The 21735-nt window shown below is 41.8% G+C and overlaps 2 protein-coding genes across 3 annotated transcripts; both read right to left on the bottom strand.

Moving 5' to 3' along the window:
• Nucleotides 1–1655: 1655 nt before the first annotated feature.
• tut1 (terminal uridylyl transferase 1, U6 snRNA-specific) lies at nt 1656–8022 on the bottom strand. Of its 2 annotated transcripts, XM_084039938.1 has the most exons (11): nt 7831–8022; nt 7306–7496; nt 6975–7178; nt 5902–6016; nt 5353–5480; nt 4984–5210; nt 4743–4852; nt 3984–4106; nt 3340–3432; nt 2081–3201; nt 1656–2026 (listed from the first exon to the last, which is right to left on the bottom strand). In XM_084039938.1, exons 1-11 carry the CDS (start codon nt 7904–7906, stop codon nt 1982–1984), a joined length of 2433 nt encoding a protein of 810 aa, XP_083896064.1. In that variant the 5' UTR covers nt 7907–8022; the 3' UTR covers nt 1656–1981. The 2 variants fall into 2 exon arrangements, with proteins under 2 accessions (XP_083896064.1, XP_083896065.1); XM_084039939.1 differs by having other exon boundaries at nt 1656–3201.
• Nucleotides 8023–8770: 748 nt separating this feature from the next.
• Nucleotides 8771–19388, bottom strand: mki67 (marker of proliferation Ki-67). Its single transcript, XM_084039711.1, has 17 exons — nt 19231–19388; nt 18643–18745; nt 17984–18065; nt 17045–17160; nt 16801–16870; nt 16615–16690; nt 15611–16243; nt 15260–15486; nt 14758–15166; nt 14445–14560; nt 14040–14217; nt 13803–13946; nt 13222–13706; nt 12907–12952; nt 12707–12790; nt 10905–12458; nt 8771–10732 (listed from the first exon to the last, which is right to left on the bottom strand). Exons 2-17 carry the CDS (start codon nt 18729–18731, stop codon nt 8994–8996), a joined length of 6048 nt encoding a protein of 2015 aa, XP_083895837.1. The 5' UTR covers nt 18732–18745; nt 19231–19388; the 3' UTR covers nt 8771–8993.
• Between the last annotated feature and the right edge of the window lie 2347 nt (nt 19389–21735).

Genomic DNA, 21735 nt, shown 5'->3' with positions numbered 1-21735 from the left:
TCAGAGGGGCGAATGGGGGGTTGATGGGCTGCCCAATGCACGTTGTGGTAATTCACGACCCTATAAATGGCTTTAAAAGGGGTGCAAGTCTGCAAAAAAATACTTATTTTCCTTTAACTTCCTTTGCTGTGTGGCATAAACACTGTGAGCCTCTTCAGCCTTCAGTCCTGTTGCATAAGTCAAAGCTTCTCATTTGCTCTCCGAAGCTGCTCTGCCCAGAGCATCATCGCTCGTCTTCTCCGGAGAGCAGAGACGACCAATTACAGAAATATCCCACCGAATGATGTGTTTATGAGCGAGCTGGCAACGGCAGATTCCCGTAATTCTGATGGATGGAGAGACGGGTGTCGGAGGGCTCGGCAAAGGTCGATGAATTGGATTCAGAGCATAAAACAAAAGCTGTTACAAATTAGGGAAGCAGGTGTGTGTTATTGATTATACATGATACCACGTAAAATCTGCACTGATGAAGTCAATGTCTTACTCACTACTTGGCCCCTCGGGGTGCCGGATCACGCAGAGGGGATGACGACTAGATGTGCCGTAAACTTACAGCGTCACACCAGATGTGACTGTTTTCATGCGTCAGCGATTTGGGCAGGAGATGCAGAGAAGCTCATCTATCCTGTGAGCTGTGGAGATGTCATGCCTCGGGGGGGTTGACTCTTCCCAATGGATACCAATTACACAAAACATGAAATTGGTGGTTGTTTTCCCTCTCCTCTCATTTCTGAGGAACTCCAAATGAAGAACAGTCTCCAGACGAACGCAAATGTCAAAAATCAATTCTTATCGTTAGAGTGAATGAGCTGCATGTAACAGGCTGGTCTTCAGTGGACAATCAAACCATTGGTTGTTGTTTTCCAGGACTACGTGTGTTGCTGTCCGTCTTTACAAAGATCGCTTTGTTTGATGATGGGAAACTTGAGCAAAACCGCTTGTTTGAGTAAACTAGTAACGGTTTGTGTGTTTTAGGCCAACACAGAAAACACCAATCACTTTAGACATCGGTCAACTTGGTTAGCTGGCTTGGAGTGTGTGTTGTGAGAGAGAAACCATATATCAGGAACACTGGGGAAAATCAAGGGTATTACGGGATTGGAAGAGCCAGGAGTGTCGATGAAAGTAAATGGCTGATGTTCAAGTGGTACGCCTTCAAAACTTCTAAAGAATAAATACAGCCAAGAGTCAGCGATCCGCCTAAAAACACAAGCAAACAAGCCATCCAATGAGACTGAAAACCACAAATGTCAAGCTCAAATTGTCCTTTATGCTAACGGAGAACACATTGTGATTTCTGCTGGACCACAAATATATCCAAGTCCTTTGGTCACATGACCACAACAAACATCCCATCGGTAACGTAAACCAGCATCAGATTCACGGGTGGCGAGCCTCCTCAAACCTCTTCATCATCACAGCCATCGCTGCAGTCCCATCTGACCCGCTGGCCATCTGGATCTCCCTTTACATGTGGGAGGAATGATGTGAATCAGCACATACAGTAGGAGCTCTGTGAGTGAGTAATGACATGCATGTGTCTGGATAAAACGCTCCACTCAATGGCCCCTTACTGCTGCCCATGTTGAACCAAAGCAAAGTAAAATTACCTATTTATGAGTAAAATGACAGAAGGAGGCGGCGGTGTTTTACAAAGACTTTTTTTTATTATTCATTTGAACTAGACAGCTCAGATGCTGTGTACATGAAATGCCTGACACTGAAGTTTCCCTTTAAAGACTCACCGTTTAAGAACATTATTTTAAACAGAAATGTCCTAAAACAAAGCCATATCTCAAAAGATAACAGTAGGGCTTAATAAGGATATCTTATTCTGAAACAAACAAACAAAAACCTAATATACATGAAAACAAACACATTTCATATTAGGACAAATCCCATATTTATAAATATAATAAAAAATAAACTCTAGGTCAACATAAAGCCAGAGTAATGCTCTTTTATGTCACACTCTAAAGGGTTAATTCAAAGTAAAAGGCATCCTTAATAGAAAACAAAGAAAAAACTAAATGCTTGGATTTAAAGGAGACATCTGAAATCCCATTTAAGCATGAGCCACTTCTTTCTCGAGCAGTGTCTCTACCATCTTGGGCAAGAAGGCTTCCAGGAAATGATAGAAGTCCTGAAAAACCCCCATCTTGTCACCGAGTGGCTCCAACTTGAGCACTGCCTTTGTGCTTTCCGTCTCACCCACCAGCTGAGGCTGGACCTTGAACTCCAGGGGCTCCTTGAGCTCGGCCTCTTTTTCCATGATGTGAGCCGTGACCTTGGTCTCCAGCTCCATGCAGCTGCCCTCCGGCCTCGAGTCTGTATCTTTGATCAGCTCTCTCCTCACCTTCCTCCTGCCGGCCCACACCGTGTGCTTTTGCGCACCGATCCAGTGAGGATATTTAGGCTTGCCGCCTTTTGCTATCCTTGGTTTTTTGCCTTGAGGTGACACGGAGGCATCGCTGCCAGAGGACAGCGGCCTCTTAGCACCCACCACAGCTGTGCCTGAAGGGCTGGCTTCATTTTGGGACTCCACGCTATCACAGCTGTCATTCAGCGATGTGTTAAGGGAAGCAGAGGTAGTTTCCATTTCCGCAGCAGCATCGACAGCTGAATCCTCGCCAAAGACGGCGTCTGTGGAGGGGACAAGGTGACACCCGAGAACACTTTTTAAGACTCCCTCCACAGCAGAGCACACCTTCTGAAACCACAGCAGCCGGAAGCCGTCCCCTGCGTCGTGCAGCTGATTACGCAGCACTTCGGGGAGCGATGCCGATTTGAAGGGGATGCTGATGATCATCTGCTCCGCTTTGGCCTGTGGCGCCTCCCCGTGCGGGGTGAATAAGCGCACCAGCCCCCATGATTTGCCCTTGGTGGATTTGCGCTGGTACTGCAGGCTGCGGCAGTACTTTTCAGCCTCCAGGCACTCCCTCTGGAAGCTGCGCTGTGAGCGTTCATTCAGGTTTCCAGCTACGTTGTGGGAGAGATCAAACGGGTCCAAGATATTTAGGGGGCCCAGTTTGGGGCCGTGGGGTTGGGTCTTGGTGGATTTTTCCTCATGCGTGGCCTCCCCCACTTTATTCGGGGTGAGGAAATCGGTGATGGGGAGTGCACGCCCACTTCTGACAGATATCACACTACTGGCAAAATCAAACTTAGCATAAAAGGAGAAGAAGCCAGAGAGCAGGGTGCCTGCAGAGAGAAGACAAACACACATGAAGAGTGACGTTTAGGGTCTGTGTTGGCATTGTTTCAGAGGTTTCATTAAGTCCTATTTAGAATTCATGGAGAGGCTAGTTACATAACAATCCGACTAACAAATTCACTCACTGAGGTCCTGTGTGTTCTTGCTGGGGGGAACAGCAATGGGCTGACTGGGGAAGGTGCAGTTCCAGCCCTCGATCACACACTCTTCCTCCTCACCTGTAGAGGTGAACACATTATCAAACAGGGCTGCTGACATTATTAACTGTCCTGTGATGTAGAAAAGCAAGAATCAGGACACATTGGGCTTCATGTCAGAACAGCTCATATAAGTGGTACGAGCAATTTAAGAAAATTTGTGGTGTAACTGTTCATGCGTTTTCTCTAAGTTCTGATCCAGACATGTTAAATGAGTCATGAACTGCCAGACTTGATCCCCAAAAATTACTTTGATATGATCTTGAAGGACCTTGAATTTAAATCATTTGAACTCTGTGTATTTAACCTCGTGTCTTGCTGTCTTTGGATACTGCTTCTGACTTGCTGTTGCCTTCTTGTATAGACAGTCTGACGCTCTCCTCAGTGGGGATAAAACCACTGATTATAACGATGAAATCTCAAAACGCGAAGATGTGGGATTAATCAGACTGAAACGAGGAATTTTCAACAAGTTTTTGCAATAACAAGGAGTTTGGTGACTCCGATAAGAACAAAAAAGGTTTCTGTTCTTGCATGAGGCTGGTTGAGTGTAGGAGCGAGGCAGCACTTACAGGCCATGTCTTTGAGCTGGTCCACCGTCGGCAGGACGGGAGGCTCACAGTTTTCCAGGAAGAAGATGATCAGCAGTGTCAGAGCGTAGTTGTTGAGCAGCGGACCGGCACCGCTGGGGTTACCTGCATGTCACATGTTGTTAAAATTAATTATGATTAGTGCAATGCTGTGAAAGTGTATATATTAATATATATATGGATATTAACATACTGGATACATACTAAGATCATTTTCTACACTTATTTGGTTCTTGGCACCTTGCAAGACAGATCAATAGTTTCAAAACGCGTGGATCACAACAGCAGCTTGACATGCAACTGATCCCATCATGCTCTGCTAGTCACTCTGCAGAGCAGAGTGCCGTGTTGAAAGCTGCACTTGCACATTTGTTCAAAGGGAATAAAGATGATATGCCCCAGGAGTACAGGTAATTAGTGAGCTCTTCAATGAAGAACGTTTATTAAGTGTAGGTTCTATATCAGGGGACGCAGCCTGTGCGATCACAACACACAGAGCTGTGCTTGTGCCAATTTCTTTAAACACAGCTTCGGTAACTTCGGCTCTAAAAGGCAAATCCATGTGTCCAGACAGATCCCCAAAACACCACATGGGACAAGTGGAGTTCTACTGACATCTGTTGACCAAAAGTAAAATAACTACATAAATGTAGAAATGACCAAAACACACTAATATTTAGTGTAAACAATCTATTATAACAAACAGAATTGGTGCTATGTGCTGTGCTCATTTCATCTTACCAGCCAGCTGCTTCTGCTTGGCCCAGTAGCGGATGTTGTAAGCCAGAGGCCTCAGCCTGTCCTCCATGCCTGAGCACAGCTGGAGGAAGCGAGTGTTCCTGACTGCCAGTCTAGTGAAGAATATGGAAGAAAAGAAAACATACTGTTATTCAGCTAAATGTATAAGATACAAACATTTCTCACTCCATCTAAAGACTTTTAGTCCCGGCATCAAGGATATCCTGAGAAAACGTTGTCGGACCTGTTGTTAATGGTGATGTCCCCTTGCAGATTGAGCTCGCGGTGATGGAACTTGACGACGGGGAGGCGAGCACTGCTGACCACGTTGACCTTGTGCACACTGGGGACGCAGCGTTGAAGGATTGCTGCAACGAGGTCCAGGACCTCAGCCGGAGAGGCGGTGGACAGGTCAATGTCAGACAGGATGGAGTCCTCAGAGCGGCAATCGTCTGATGTGCCCTCCCGTGCCTGAAGAGGGAAGACGGGAAGAGAGAGGATGATTCATTGCTCAGCAGGCTCCCTATAAAAGGAACATTAGGAATTGTGTATGAGCAATGAGGCAAAAATGCACTGTCTAGGCACAATTACTGCGTTTATAAAAATGTCAGACCTGTTCTGCGGTGGACTTGGCACGGGCCTGGAACACCTTGGTGTTTTCCAGGTCCAGGAACAGGTCCAGGTCGCAGGAGTGGATGCCAAAAGTGTTTACAGATGAACCAAATGGCTGAATCTGACTGTCTGCAAACAATCAGAACATTACAGCGATCGTGAGTAAAAACCTCGGGACAGAATCCACTTGATATAAATACTGAGAAGAAGTCCGCTTTCAGTCTTTTCATACATGACAGTGATTTTAAAGGGGAACAAGGGAGGAGCCGTGGTAAAGGGCTGTCGTTTCCATTTCATTACTTTGTATTCATGTAATACATAAACAGCTGTTAATTCAATGGCAACTGCAGGAGAAATAAAGAAAAACAAAACAAGAAAAAACATCCAGTTAATTAATCATCTGGTGATCAATTTGATCTGGACAGGTATGATCACTATAAGTGATTTCCACTCTATTAAGTGAGAGACAAATCAATCTTTTGCACGGTTATCGTTGCAAAGACAAGATTTCTGAAACAGACTCTGCGTAAGCGATTTTACAAAATGTCACCTGGGAAAAACTCGACGAAAACCTCTTGCAGGAGTTGAACCAGCAAGCTTCTGGCCTTCTTCTCGTTTTCTCCCAGCTGAAATCGTTCTACAATATACTGCATCTGTGCATTCACCTGGAGGACAACAAAGGGACAACATGTTACGTTAGAATAAACTGGTTTATTCTCACCGACTAAATCTATCAAGCTAAATCCAAATACATACGAATCCAACTGTGTTTGACTCAGTTTATATGCATAGTTTCCTGTCACTATAAATCAGTTTTTTTGGACACCAATTTCCAAATGTGTGCACTATTAACATGAGTATGCATAAGTTCACATGTTATAGTCAATACAGTATAAAATGTATTATTGATTGTATATCAAACAACATGATTTTATGGTAAATATGAGATATACTGTAGTATGAAACCAACAGCAAACCCCAGTTAGTTAGTAAGTTAGTCGGCCACCACTAAAGGGTCAGTTCAGGTCTTTTGAAGTGGGGTTGTACGAGGTATGTTATGGTAACTTTTGCTTTCAATATTTTTTACATGCTCTAAAACGTAAACGTATAGCAGAGCGATTCTGTTTGCCTCTTCTCGCCAGCAGACAGCTGAGAGATGCTCAGCACATTTACACATAAGGAGCAGCAGCGTAACTGCATTGATCATTTCAGAAGCTAAACGTTTAGTTGTTTTCTCATCAAGTTTAGAATCACGGTCAGCTGACCTCGTATCTAATTGTGCTTCTCAAATCTTGTGGATGGGAATAAGACTCAAGAGGAGACGAGGAGCATGTCTGCATATTGAGAAGCACCAAGTGTATAACCCACAGTAGACCCTCAGTTAAGAGGAACAGACAGGAGTACCAGCACAGAAGCAAAACTCATTGTAGCCTATGAGTTTATGCTATGTTTAGAATATATTCACAGACAACCCTTTGCGACAGGAAACTGAGCTGAAACTTATCAATGCTCTCTTCAAATGACAAAAACAGTATAGATAAGCTTTACATTCAGTTCTGTTCCCCTAACACTGTAAACATAATGAAAACCTGCCATTTGAACATTTGATAACAGGATGCTTACAGACACCAACTGGCACAGCGGAGGCTTTAGACGGTCGAGATGTTGTTGGAGATTCTGGGACGCGTTGTTCTTGGGAATCAGCTTGAAATCCTTATTTTCTCGGGGTTTGACACGCAGCTTCAAGCCTTTCATCTGGTGCTCCACACAGGACAAGGACGCCTGTATGCTGTCGCTGTCAGCGAACTGCACGATGGCAAACACACCCTGTGAGAGCAGAGTGACACATCACGGTCGGATTACATCGGGGATCACCAGTCACTTTCCATATGCTGCAAGACATTAAACTGTGAAGATAAGATGAGCTTCATCTCGCTGTGAACCACTGACTGACCCTGTCTTTATCCATGATGACATCTGAAACGGGCCCAAACTGCTGGAAGTACTCGGCCACGTCGGTGGGAGAGATGGCCGGCTTGATGCCACTGACGAACACGCTGTGCTGCTCCTGGCTCTTCCTCGTAGACCGCACGGTGCTCAGCGTCCGGTGTTTCCGCCCTTTGACATGCTGCTCCACGCTTGGACCTGCAGGGAAATGAAGGGAAGACCCATAAGATTGTGCTAGAAAACCCATGAAAACACGATAAACACATCTAACAAATTCAGCATCTTCAGCTAGCGTTAGAACAGCTGAGCATTAGCCAAATGTTCTAATTATCCATTACATTGACGTTGAGTTGATTTTAGAAATTACATGACATTCTATCGATATAGTAGTTAAAATGAGTCATTTTACGTCTGACAAAACTGTTAACGACGTGACTAGAAAGTTAGTAGAGGGTTGTAACAATGAGGGAGGGCTGGGAAGATAAATTATAAGTTAAATGTGGCTAAATTAGCTAAACTTCACGTTACTTACTGTTGGGTAAATTAACGTTGCACAGGCTGCAGTGAAACCCTCTCGGCGTCGTTTTGACGTCACCGTCTGCTTCCATTATAGCAAAAAAAGTAAAATATAACGATAAAGCAATAATAAATCAACCACGAATGACGTCAGCCAAGATTGAGTCCGACTGCTCTCCACGCGCCTCGGACTCAAATCTCCCTCCAGCTTCGGCTGTGCTTTAGCTTCCGGTCCGTCACAATAATCCGTCCGGTGCTGTTTCCGAGTTCCGGTGAATGTAATTCCATCTCTATTTCTTGAGACATTTATCAGACATTATTCACTTCTGTCTTCAATTTCCAACAAAGTTCAATACTAGTCTTATTCAGTCATACTGTTTAATTAGCGCACTGATTAAATGGCCTGACGTTCCTTTTTTCTTCTCAAGGTGATGTCTGAACAAGGGGAAGTCTTCTGACAAAAGACTAAAATCTAAATCTCATATAAGCAGATAATCCTGGCTGACAGAATCTAGATTGAATATTTAAATGTGGTCCATATTTTATGCAAAAAGAGGGCAGACTTCACTAAGGAATATGGCTCAATCTTGGTTAAAAGCTTTGTGGAGATTTCTCTGCCATTTATAAATTTACACTCATCTGCCTCTCCCTCCTACAAAGTAATCCTTTATATGCTGTGAATAAACCCATTTTATTTCCCCCTCTTGTCTCCGCTAATAAAACAAGACCTGCCGACCACTGAGTTGTACATTTCCCCACTGTGGTACTAATACAGGATTATCTGAAATTGCACATGAAAGGGAATGTAATGCAAAAGGCTACATGAAATATTAAGGTGTCGGGTTTACAATGTCTTATAAGCCATTTGGTCATTTGTGCCAGTTATTTTAACACAGATGCACACAGAACACCAGAGAAACGCTCAGACATAAAAGAAAAATTCAAACACATTTTTGCATTGTACGACAATTTTAATAATCACTTTTTTCACCATAAAATATTTGTAAAACCAGCAATTAAACAACATACAACTCACCATAATATAAATGGTTGAACAAGATTCCCTGCTGTGTAGTCGGTCTATAAAACTACTCTCTACAACGTCATACAATCTAATTCAAAATCAGAAGTATAAAAAGGGAAAATGGAATCGGGATTAAGAATATATACACAAATGCTCTATTTCTTTGCCGATCTTCCTCTTCTGGTTTTTGGCTGTGGGTCAGCCTCAACAGTTTTCACCTCGCTCTTATCCACTGACGAATCTGGGTCCACATCAGCGACCTTTGCCCCTCGCTTGGCTCTCTTGATGGGCTGAGCTTCGACAACCGTATCTGAGAGATCCGTCTCTTCAGTTTGATCAGCGTCCGCTGAAACAGTTTTGCTTCCAGTTTCGACTTGGCCTGCAAGCTTCGACTTCCTGCCTCGAACTGCTTTCACAGGTGTTTCTTCAGAATCTTCTTTCCACCTGACGGATCTTTTGGACGTTTTTGTGTCTTCTACAACAGCACTGATTAAATTGTCAGAGGACTTTGCCTGGTCACTGGTCACCATGACATCATCTGCTGTGGGCTTTGCTGCTGCCCGTCTCCCTCTTTTGGCTGGCTCTACTGAAGTTGATGCAGGCTCTGAAACCAGGACTGTGGATTCTGCATTGGTCTCTTCAAGGGGAACAACTGCTCCTCGACGGGCTCTCTTGGCTGGAATAGCTTGTAAGATGTCGTTTTTCACTGAAGTTTTCACCCCCCTTGTCCTGCCTTGTTTAATGACTGGAGCATCTGGCTCAGCATTGCTCTTCTCCTCCGCCTCCAGCTCATGGTCAGGTTGTTCCTCTGGTGCTACAGCCGCGACTTCAGCCTCTTCAGTAACTTTTCCTCTCTTAACCCGTTTAGGTTTGTCTGTGGAACCGACAGCCAGGACCTCTTGGCCTTCAATGGATTCAACAAGGGTTTCGCTCTCCGGGGCTTGTTTTGCTTTCCGCCCTCTCCTTGGTTTTGCAGTCACAGATGCCTGTTCATCAGTCTTCACTGGTTCAGCAATAAGTGGAGCTTCGGCCTCCGTTGGGACAATCTCTTCAACAGCTTGAACATCTCTTGGTTTTGCACTGCTTTTCTCCGCCTTCTTGCCTCTCAACTTCTTCGCCGGCTCCTGGGATTCAGTAGTCTCAACTGAACTAGACTCTAGCTTTTCTTCTTCCTGTTTGGCATTTCTTCCCCTCTTAGCCCTGACTGGAGACTGCTGCTTGGTCTCCTCCGACACCTCATTTTGTTCAACAGCATCAGGTTTGGTCTTTCTCCCTCTTCTGGATTTTGCAGGCGCAGGAACGGACTTTTGAGGTTGAGCATCTGCTGTAAGAGGCTCGTCACTCACAACTTCATTTCTCTCTGGCTCTGATTGAGGTTGCTCAGCAGTTGTTTTTAATTTTCTCCCTCTGACAGGCTTCACGGCCGCTTCCTCTGCAGGAGCAGAATCACTCTCTTTTATCTCAGAAATCTCAGTCTCCGGTGTTTCCACAGCTTTCTCTGGTTCCACTTCAGGTTGATCAGAGACGCATACTTGAGACTTTGCATTTCTGCCCCTTGTTGTTTGTCTAGCAGCTGGTGGTGCTGTAGCCTCAGTTTTCTTCCCTCTTCTTCCTCTGACTGGAGCAGAGACAACAGGCTCTTCAGAGTGTTCTGCTGCTTCCTGTTTATCCTCAGCTGATGAAGACTCCACCAACTTCACCTTTCTGCCTCGACCGGGTTTCTTCAGCGCAACAGCTGGTAACGTTTCTGTGACTTTGCCTGTTGTCTCAACTTCAGGTAGACTCTCGGTTACAGGTGCCTGGGGAACCGTTTCCATAGCATCTGGTGATATGTCATCACTTCCACTGGCCACAACCTCCTGAGGGTCACTGCAGACCTCATTTGCATTCTCCCCTAAAATAGGAGAAAAGAAAAAGGAGAAATGTTATCTTTGCATTTAAAGCAGTTTAAATAATATCAAGGAACTGCTAAGTGTAATAGAGTACGAGTCAGAATTTGTGCGTTTACCAATGAAAATCTATTATAAAAGGACCATATTCACACAACAAAATAAGAGTTGACATACCTTGTGCCATGTCTGCTTGGACTGCACTATGAGTATCTTGTTGTTCTGGCACCGACTGTTCAGGTTGTTTAGCTTTCCTCCCTCGCTTGGGCTTCAACACAGCCATCTCCTGGTGTGCTGCGCTGTCACTTGCGTCGTTGGGGACGTCAACTGGAGGGCTCTGTTCACTCTCAGGTTCTGGCACCACTTCAGTTTCAGTGGGAACCTCTTGGATAATTTCGGCTTGCTCTTCCGCAGCTGGTTCTTGCTGTGTCTTCTGGCCTCTCCTCAACTTCTTAGCCGGCTCCTGGGACTCAGTAGTCTCAACTGAACTAGACTCTAGTTTTTCGTCTCCACGTTTGGCATTTCTTCCCCTCTTAGCCCTGACTGGAGACGGCGGCTTGGTCTCGACAGCGACGACGGTGTCTTCCGACACCTCGTTTTGTTCAACAGCATCAGGTTTGGTCTTTCTCCCTCGTCTAGGTTTTCCAGGAGCAGGCATGGACTTCTGAGGTTGAGCATCTGCTGTAAGGGATTCATCACTTACAACTTCTTTTTTCTCTGGCTGTGGCTCGACAGGTGTTGCTTTAGTTTTTCTCCCTCTGACAGACTTCACGGCAGCTTCCTCTGCAGGAGGAATAGAAACACTTTCTTTTATCGGTGACATCTGGTGACTCACAGCTTCGGTGGGAATCTCAGTCTCCAGTGTTTCCACAGCGTTCTCTGGTTCCACTTCAGGTTGATCAGAGACGCATACTTGAGACTTTGCATTTCTGCCCCTTGTCGTTTGTCTAACAGCTGGTGGTGCTGTAGCCTCAGTTTTCTTCCCTCTTCTTCCTCTGACTGGAGCAGAGACAACAGGCTCTTCAGAGGGTTCTGCTGCGTCCTGTTTATCCTCAGCAGATTTCAATTCCTCTGCTATTGTCTTCTCATGGTCGGGATCGGTGGCAGTTTCATCAACTTCTGTGACAGTAGCAGTCTCCACTTTAGGCTGCTGTTCTTCACATAGTGGCTCATCTGGTGTTTCCTCTTTAGGTTGTTCTTCAGATAGTGGCTCATCTGCCGTCTCTTCTTTAGGTTGTTCTTCAGATAGTGGCTCATTTGGTGTGTCCTCTTTAGGTTGTTCTTCTTCAGAAAGATGCTCATCTGCTTTCTCCTCTTCAGGCTGTTCTATTTCAGAAAGATGCTCATCTGCCATCTCTTCTTTAGGCTGTTCAGAAAGAGGCTCATCTGCCATCTCTTCTTTAGGTTGTTCTTCAGATAGTGGCTCATCTGGTGTGTCCTCTTTAGGCTGTTCAGAAAGAGGCTCATCTGCCGTCTCTTCTTTAGGCTGTTCAGAAAGAGGCTCATCTGCCATCTCTTCTTTAGGCTGTTCAGAAAGAGGCTCATCTGCCATCTCTTCTTTAGGCTGTTCAGAAAGAGGCTCATCTGCTGTGTCCACTTCAGGTTGTTCCACAGATACAGTCTCATCTACAGCTGACTGAGAGACAGTTTCCATGGCATCCGATGACTCATTATCGTGTCCACTTGGCACCTCCTCTAAGTGGTCATCAGCAACAACAACTTCCTTTGTATCTGGTTAGAAAATAAGACAAATAAATGAATACACGAAAAACAAGAGAAGTAGCAATGGTAGTATTTAACTGATGAAGTATTTGCATCAGGTTTGAGGCACATTATGGCACTTCCATAGCAAGTTATTTTTGTACCAAGGTTTATTTATTATTACTATTGTATTTACCAGAAATAGGATATGATATAAATATTTAATCTAATTACAAGTAATATTTAACAAACTAATAAAAAATGATTAGTCAACATACTTTTTTCCATGTCAACTTGGGAAACATCAGCAGTCACATCTGTTGGTACATCGTCTTGTGGCTCCTCGTAGGCAAAGTCTAGTTCTTTAAGGAGATGATAAAACCACAGAAATAGTCAACTCAACAATGTAATGCAGTTTACATAACTACTCAAATATAATCTCATCCATTACTTCTATCCGACTTGATAACCAACTAACCTTTTGCTACGTCTTCATCACAATCCTGAGGCATCTTATCTGCGACCTGTTAAAAAAAATACATTTGTATCCATGAGCACTCACTTTGAAATAAACCAAGTATACAACACAATTGACGTGTAAAGGTTATTGGAATTGTATATTGTATCGTCATCTGTGACTATACAAACCTAAATGTTTAGTGTCATATCAATAAGATGAGCTTCAAAAACAGATTGCTCAAACGTTGAGTACCCAACTCATGTATAAGCTCTTAACCAAAATCTTTGTTTTTCATCAATCAAATGACTTCCTGTTATGCGAGTTGCTAATTACCTCATTTGTCTCCACTTGTCCCGTTTGTTCAGTCAGTTCCTCATCATCCAAAGTAACAGCACCCTCCTCTTGAGCTTTGAGCATTTCCAGAGGTTTTCCAAGGTCTTCAAGAGGGTCAGCCTCCTGACTTGGAGTCTTCATCATCCTCTTTACTCCAGTCAGACAATCCTGTTGTTCAGGTTTCTGTTTAGGCGTTTTCAAGATCTTCCCTCTGAGATCCTCAATAGGCTCGGCTTTCTGTTTTGGTGTCTTCATGATGCGCTTTACTCCAGTGAGACACTCTTGTTGTTCTGGCTTCTGTTTGGGAGTTGCTGCAGAGGTGGTCTTCAAATCTATGCACTGCGGTCGGTCAGACTCATCCATGGCAGAGGTGTCACTGACGATGCTAGCTTCTTCATCATTATTATTAAAGAGACGTTGAACTGCCTCAGTGTTGTAGCTTTTGTCTTTGACTGTAACACTCAGTGGAGACACAATCATTTCACCTGGAAAATAAGTCACATTTTGTTTTAGATTTAATTACCCAGCTCAATCTCACAAGGACTTTGTTTTAGTGATTATGCAGAATATAATGCCATCACCTGTCTCCTCTGGTGTGTCCAACACTGATGGTTCCACCACAGATGTACCCAGACCTCCCACTGGTGTCTTTGAGGCATTGTACACATTGAATGCAGATATCCTCTTCTGTTCATGCGCAGGGGTTTTTAACATTTCAGATATTCCTGAAAACACACACGGTAAGTAAGTACAATACTGACATCCAAATTACAAAGAACAAGTAATCCCATTTGTTTGCATGGAAAACTGGTATTTACCTGTCAAGTCCTCGTCCATTTTCATGTTCTTTTTAAGCAGTGCAATATTGGTGACAATTTTCGGTGCAGCACCAGTTGGATGTACAACTTTTTGTTTGTGAGCTCTGCCCACAACAATGGTAACAGGAGAATCTGCATGTCCAGTGCTGACATGGTCTTTGAGTTTTCTTGCAGGGGTCTGAGAAGATTGAGAAAGACATCGTCACATTAGTTTAAAAAGAAGAAGAAAAAAAGTACCATGTCAAACTTCACAAGATAAACCCCTCACAGTATGTGATGCATAATCATTTAAGTACTTTGATTATAATGGGTCCAAAAACATAATATTGTTCCAAGACTAGAACAAAATAAACACTTATTACATAAGTAAACACAGTCTGCAATCTTTACAGTGGCTTACTTTACCTTTGGTTTGGGCTCAGTCTTCTTCGTTGTCTTTTTGTTGACCGTTTTTTTAGCTGGAGCAGCTACTTGAGGCTTAGTTTGCCCAAATCTCACAATGTTGGCCCAGGAACTTTTGACTGAAAGGAACCCCACAAAAAAAAGACAAATCAGACCACAACAGGATTTCCCATTTACTGAATTAATTTGCTATTTTCACAACTTTCTGCGAAACATGCGCACTGGAATGTAATTATGTTTTCTTTTGATGATAATAATGCAAGGAATTTAGACAAATATTAATTATGAGATGTTACATATTCCGTGTCCAACATACCTTTCATAGATGCCCGTGATACACCACTTCTGCGCACTACTTTAGCAGCACTATTTGCCATACTCGGGGTCTCCCGACAAGCGCTCCTCCTCCTCAGGGGTATTTTAGGAGTTTGAGTGACTAAAGGCACCAGGTCAGTTATAGTATCTTCTGCAATTGGAGATGGTGTGCTGATGTGTGACACAGAGAAGCGCCCTTGTACTCTCTTGATGGAACACGAGGAGTCCAGATCACTTGCAGGAGGACTCTTGGACTTAGTAGCGGGAGAAGCAGCCTTGGGAGAGGGGGTCTTGGATTTTGGTGACTTCTTTGCAGGAGAGGGGGACCTAGACTTCTGTGATGTCTTAGGAGAAGCTTTTGGGGAACTTGATGACCTCTTAGGTGATGGAGTCCTCGCTGTTGATTTGCTCTACAAAAAACAAGATCCATTTTAAATTAGGGTATATGATGAATAAAAATTACAAATCTTTAGGTCAAACTACTTGAGTCAGTGAAGTCTTACTGTTGGCACGCCAATGGCTGATGCTCGTCTGAGGAGTGACTGACTGGGTTTAGGCACACACAAGCTTCTGCGTGGAGTGGCCCCTTTGCGTAATGGAGAGTCGGGAGGCAGACGTTTGTCAAATAACTCGGGACACAGGACACCTCCAAAGGAAACCCGTTTCTTCTTAGCTTGTGGTTTGTCGGCCACAAGTTCTCCACTTTTGCGTTTCTTGGATGTCTCTTTCACTAATGAATCAAAAACATGAATGTACATGAGTAATAACCAAACAGGTTAACATAGCATGCTTGTTATTTGGTTAACGGTTAATAAATTCAAAGAGAAAAAATGTAGCATTACAATATTTATTACCTTTTTCAACTTTCCCAGAGTTCCTTGGGGATGCCTTTCGGAGACCCTCTCTTTTGGGGGAAGTAACTACTTGCTCTTCTTGTTCCTTAGTCACTGCAGGTTTGGCCTCCTTGCTTCTACGTCTCACAGGTGATTTGGGTGCCTCACCTGCACTAAACCTCTTGGGGGGTGTACGGCTTCTCCTCTGGAGTGATGTTGCTTCAGACTTGGCGGCATTCTCTGCCTCTTCACCTGCAGGTGTCACCATCTCTGTTGAAGGAACCTGGAAGGACCGCCTCTGCTTCTTAACAGACTTTGGAGTTTCGTTACCTACAATTCCAGCCTCCTCTGTATTTTCAGCTTTCTGAGGAGTGCTTTTGTCTTCTGTGGAAATGACAGGTTTTCCATCACTTTTCTTGACCAAACCAGGTTTTGGAGTGCAAAACCTCGAGGTAGGTGTTTCAAGCACACTGGCAGAAGATTTCCGAGGGGTCTTGACATCCAGAGATTTTTTGATCATTTGATACAGATCGTTGAAGGGAGAGACAGTCTTGCTCTGCAGCAGGCCATCGTCCTCCTTGGCCTCCAATGCCACAGTTTTCTCCAGGGATCGCTGTATGTTATCATGGTTAGTTCCATCTTTCAGGTGAGGGTCTAAAAATGTTCAATCAAATTGAAACATGTTAGGACTAGACTGGAGGAAAAACTACCAAATTCCTATAAATACAAAAGATTGGGTTAGGGGACAGAAATATTTATTTTTACTGTTGAATTGACTGAGCTTAATATGAAAACAGTCATAGACTCTGGTGTTCTGTAATTTGGAAACTCATGGTTCTGTACTTCAAAGCAATGATTTATTATCTCCACTTGTCAAAACCTTTTGTCCCAACATTTTAAATTATATCATGCTTAATCACCTGCAACAGAAAAACACGTTCTGGGAATAATGCACACTGACCATGTTAACTGTGCAACATTTTCTTCAAATATAGCACTCCTAAATAACCATCACATAATCTCACCTGTGGACTCTTCTGGGATGCTTTTTTCTACAGATTCAGTGGCAACTGTGTCCCCCACTGACTGGTTTTGAAGAACCTGGAACACATTTATAAAATTCAAATCAAATACATCAATAGTGCGGGCACATTCAATACATTGGGAAAGTCACAATGCCCTAGTAATAAGATAAATAATGGGTAAATTACTTTGAGGGTTTCAGTTTTGCCTGCTGTGGAAGATCTCTTCTTTGGTGTAGGTGCTGGAGGGTACTCAAACCTGAAATGACAATTAGCATCCAAACGTAAGACTTCATTTACATCTTTTAACTTTTAACATTGCGTTTCCTTAAGGGCTTTTTCATAGCCAACTTTATTAACATGCGGACGGACACTAAAACTTATTTTGTCACCATGGAAGGCAAACGTCTGAAGACACGAAATGTTGGCTTACCTGAAAGAACGGTCAATAATAGTTATCACATCGCCATGCTTCAAACGCTCAGATTGCTGCAAAGCCTCTCCGTTGACACGGGTTGGATTCACTGAACTCAAATTTGTCAAAACGATCTGGGAGACAAAACATAAGCATCATGTCAAACACAGGCTGTCAAAGTAGATCAAAAGCAGAATACCAGCATAGAGATGCACCTATATCAATATCAGTCCAATACAGACTTGAATACGTGATCTGGTTTCCTCAACAATATGCAAACGTGGCCTCAGATTCCATTATTTTAATAAACAAAAAGCAAGTACATTTATACCCTAGTATGTTATATTTTTTGACAAAGTTGGGAAAGCAACGTTTAGGCCAAGCCTAATGTTGCCTTACACACAAAAGAATGAAGTCACCTCCACACAGTGAGGCCTTCAGCTTCATAATTAAACACTGGTATTGGATCAGTAGTCCTCCGCTGACACCCAAAGCCTAGGCATCGGTATTGGGGCTTAGAGATTTGTTTTGGTGCATAACTATACCAGTGTCAGCTAGGGTTTTACATCTATCTAGGTCAGATTTCCAGCAGTGAATCCAGAACTGATTCAAGTATCTACAAAATTAACATTGATAATTAAAATATGAAGCCATTAATGACTATTCAATAATTCCTCATTATCCTTGGCAAGGCAAGACAGATTTATTTATACAGTACATTTCAGCAACAAGGCAATTCAAAGTGCTGTACATAAATCATCATAAGCCAAAAGGACAAAGTGCAAATGAAACACACTATAAAAAGTAAACATAACTCGATTAAGAGAATAGAAAATGTAAACGAGCAAAAAAGAAAATAAAGGTTACAGTGCAGTGCAAGAAATGATTTAATAAACTAAATAATATCTTCTTTAAGTTGAAACACTTAACATGGCACAAGTGAATGTAGTCACATACCTCTTTATTTTCATTAAAGTCAATTCTGCAGTGCTCCTTGGAGACTTGGGGAAGCTGAATACGAATATCGCAATCAGGTCTCCTGTAAAACCATGAACAAGTGTGTCAATAAAAGATGCAAAAAGGTTGTAGCAAAACAGTTTACAATTTCATTGTGCGTGTATTTATATAAACCTTTATGTATATTTATATCTGTTCATGGCAGTCAAATGTTTACATTTACCTTTATTCATTTGATATCCTTGTTTTAAGCTGCATGTCATTTATGTGTATGTATATTGAGAGCAACCAAAAGCTGATTCTGATTCTTACATTAAAGCAGTGCTCATTCATAAGTAGGATATTAAATATCCAATGATGGTCTAAAAGGCAAAACTTGGGAGGCTCCAATAAGAGCGCATTTAACGCATTTAAGACTCTGACGTCAGCAGCAGAGTCCCGCCTCCGGACCAATTGGTTTACAGCACATCTGTCCACCTCTACGTGGAGCAACACATGGATGTTGGCTACAGCATAGCATGTGCATGCATGTGTTGTCCGCTCTACTTAACGGTTATGGCTGAATATATAATAACTTAGTGCAATTAAGATGATAAATGAAAAGACATGACAAACAAAGATAAGATACATCTATTAAATGCATGTTTTCGTGATCTCACCTTCCAAATAAGCACGTTGCAGTCAGAGGAAACTCAGTCCCGTCTCCTCCACTCCTCTTAATCACGACTATTTTCCCATGCAGTGGCATTTTCGTAACGTTACCTGGAAACATTAGCAAACACGAACAACGTTACCAAAAGCTAGCGTAAAACTACAACGACGTCCGGTTGACGTTAGGTAAATAAAAGATACATTTTAGGAGAATAGGGCCAACATGTTATCGTTGAAAAAAGCCTTCAGGAAACGTGCAAGGCAAGCGCTAAACGATTCGTCTTTGAAGTTACCAATTCCACGATAGCTATTGGCATCTCTTTTCGCCAACGTTATGTTTCAACGTTAACGCAATACGACGTTATCGTTGTAACTCAGCGGTTTGTTTTAAGCGTAACGTTACATTACGTTAAAACGCGACTGACAATTCTGCGTAGCCCCACGTGCACGTTGTTACTCTCGGACATATTAGTTAACGTAGAAACGACTACAAGTAAGATACGTTTTTTAAGTTAAACGTGTCATGCTACAATTTAAGCAACGTTACGTGGCCTTCGGTTTAAACCACGTATTAAAAACACATTTGTGAGTCTTACCTGGAAGTCCGCTCAAAGACAGGCCAACTTCTCGTGATCCATACACATCGACTGGGATGTGGCAACGCTGACTTTTACTATATAATATCAGAAAAACCGCACACTTGATATCCTACCATACCTTACAATGTACATCGACTAATGGCTAACGTATGCTATCTCGTACGGCCGTCATTTGACGCCTCTCGCCACTTCCACATATGCCGTGGTATCACTCCGCGGCACTAAAACACGATCACCTCAACAAATAATCGAATTAAGTGACGTTGTTGGATATGATACACATCCTCTATAATTGTTTTATTACGTTTCATACTTATTTTTCGTTATCGGCATCAAAATTAACTTGCTGTTACGCGAAAGGAACTATTTTGTTTACGACTCTGGCGGAATGATCTCAACTCGGTAAAGGGATCTGATTTGAAAATGTTTGAAATTCCGCGCGAATGATTGTGATTGGTTGACACGTCACAACTTGGTAAGAGGGCGGGGCATAAGGTTTATTTCATCAGAGGACGAGGGCTTCCTCATGAAAATAAGATAAGCACAAGTATCTCGGAATTCATATTTCTAAAAATCTAACTGAACGTCAAACAAAGAACTTTAAGCCTAAAATACAAAAAACTAAAAGTATATTCAATATGTGGCTTCAAAGAGATTTGTCCTTAATAGGTAGAGTTCTGCTGAGTAAAGCAGATGGAATCTCTAGATGTGTTTACCCTACTCTCTCTCTTTTTGTTCAACAATCCCTTTGTAAAGAAATAAATAATACCCTACTTAATTTTGTCTGGAAAAACAAATGCCATCGTTTAAAAAAAGAGATCTTAGCAGCCCCGAGAGGTGATGGTGGCATGGAGCTGTTAGACTATATGGACATGAACTATACCTTTAAAACAAAATGGATAAACGAATATCTGAAAAAGACAGAATCTCTTTGGTATTTTATACCACAAAATATTTTTGGGAAAGTGGGAGGGTTACCTTTTCTCCTAAACTGTGATTATGATGTCTCAAAATTACCACTAAAATTATCTAAATTTCACCAACAAGCCCTTACAGCAGCTAAACTGTGTTTTGTCCATAACTTCTCTCCACATAAAACTATTATATGGAACAACGAGTTCATAACTAGGAAAAATAAATCACTATTTCTGAAACACAGGATTGATAAAGGAATAATCCACCTTAAGGATTTACAAAATGATGAAGGCGAAGTTTTCAGTTATGAAGAATTCCTTGCATCTAAAATCTTCCCGGTTACCTATAAAGAATTTCAGACAGTAATTAATGCTATTCCTAGCGGCATTCTCCAATTAATAAGAGGTCACTTTGAAAGGCAAGAGGCAGATAAAGTTGACTTTACCCTCTTTATTAATGGTATTAACATTATGAGTCATCATTGTAATAATAAACATATAAGGAATCATTTTTTCAGGAAAAGGAAAATCACACCTAGAGGAAAATTTGTATGGTCTTCTTCTATCTTGGGTATTAACTGGAAAACAACATGGCTCCTTCCACACAAATTTGCCATTTCTAATAAAATAAAAGAAGTTCAATATAAAATTATTCATAACATCTACCCCACTAACAAATTTGTGTCGAAATTTGTTAATATTGATACCAACTGTGTATTTTGTAATACAGAAGTGGAAACAATTAGCCACCTTTTTTTTTTATGTAATTTTTCCCAGATTTTTTGGAAGAAAATTGAAGCTTACATCACAGCACATGCCAACAAACCAGTTACCCTGAATGCCAAAGATATACTGTTATATTATAATAATAATGACAGGAATCTGCAACATTTAATTAATCTGATTATTTTAATCGCTAAATTCCACATACATAAATCTAAATTTTCCAAAGGTCGACCTTTCTTTCCTGCTTTTGAAATCGACTTCAAGAACTACTTTGAATGTATCAAAAGAATTGATAATAAAAAATGTATACACACTGTTAATATAATTGAAGAAATATTCTGAGAAATGTATATTCTTTGAATCTCATTTAATTTATATTTTGTTTTGTTTATGTTAACTATGTCTTGATGCCATACTATTTGTATTTGTATTTGTATTATATACTGTCATTGTTCTGACTGTGGTTGGAATCTATAAATAAAGTTTCTATTGAAAAAAAATAAAATAAATAAAGATAAGCACACACACACACACACACATTTATTTATATAATATATATATTATAATTATTATACAAGTATTGGGTGGTCAATATTTATAGTACCTTATTTGTTGTACTAATCACAATGGACTGTTTTCCCATTTTGACATTTCATTAAAATTAATAAAGGCTGTTTTTCATGAGGTGTTCATTAGGTCCCTGACATTATTTACAGCCTGCAGGTTTATTGGTTTGGTTTATGGAGTTTGATGTTTTATGAGTTTTATCAAGTATAGTAATAGTTACATCAGATAAAGTAATTATTGTGGGAGATTTTAATATTCATGTGGACGTTGTAAATGATAGCATTAGTGTATTATT

This window comes from Eutrigla gurnardus (assembly GCF_963514095.1).
Source record: "Eutrigla gurnardus genome assembly, chromosome: 22".
Taxonomy (NCBI): Eukaryota; Metazoa; Chordata; class Actinopteri; order Perciformes; family Triglidae; genus Eutrigla; species Eutrigla gurnardus.
Note: the sequence above shows the minus strand (reverse complement) of the source record. Positions and strands in the feature narration are given on the sequence as shown.

Excerpts from the sequence above, each read along its gene's own strand:
- mki67 (XM_084039711.1), bottom strand. The coding sequence starts at position 18,731 with ATGCCACTGCATGGGAAAATAGTCGTGATTAAGAGGAGTGGAGGAGAC. Across the intron at positions 16,691-16,800 it reads GCAAAACTGAAACCCTCAAA|GTTCTTCAAAACCAGTCAGT; the intron begins GTAATTTACCCA and ends AATGTGTTCCAG. Across the intron at positions 12,953-13,221 it reads GACAAGTGGAGACAAATGAG|GTCGCAGATAAGATGCCTCA; the intron begins GTAATTAGCAAC and ends TTTTTTTAACAG.
- tut1 (XM_084039938.1), bottom strand. The coding sequence starts at position 7,906 with ATGGAAGCAGACGGTGACGTCAAAACGACGCCGAGAGGGTTTCACTGC. Across the intron at positions 7,497-7,830 it reads CAACGTTAATTTACCCAACA|GTCCAAGCGTGGAGCAGCAT; the intron begins GTAAGTAACGTG and ends ATTTCCCTGCAG. Across the intron at positions 7,179-7,305 it reads TCATCATGGATAAAGACAGG|GGTGTGTTTGCCATCGTGCA; the intron begins GTCAGTCAGTGG and ends CTGCTCTCACAG.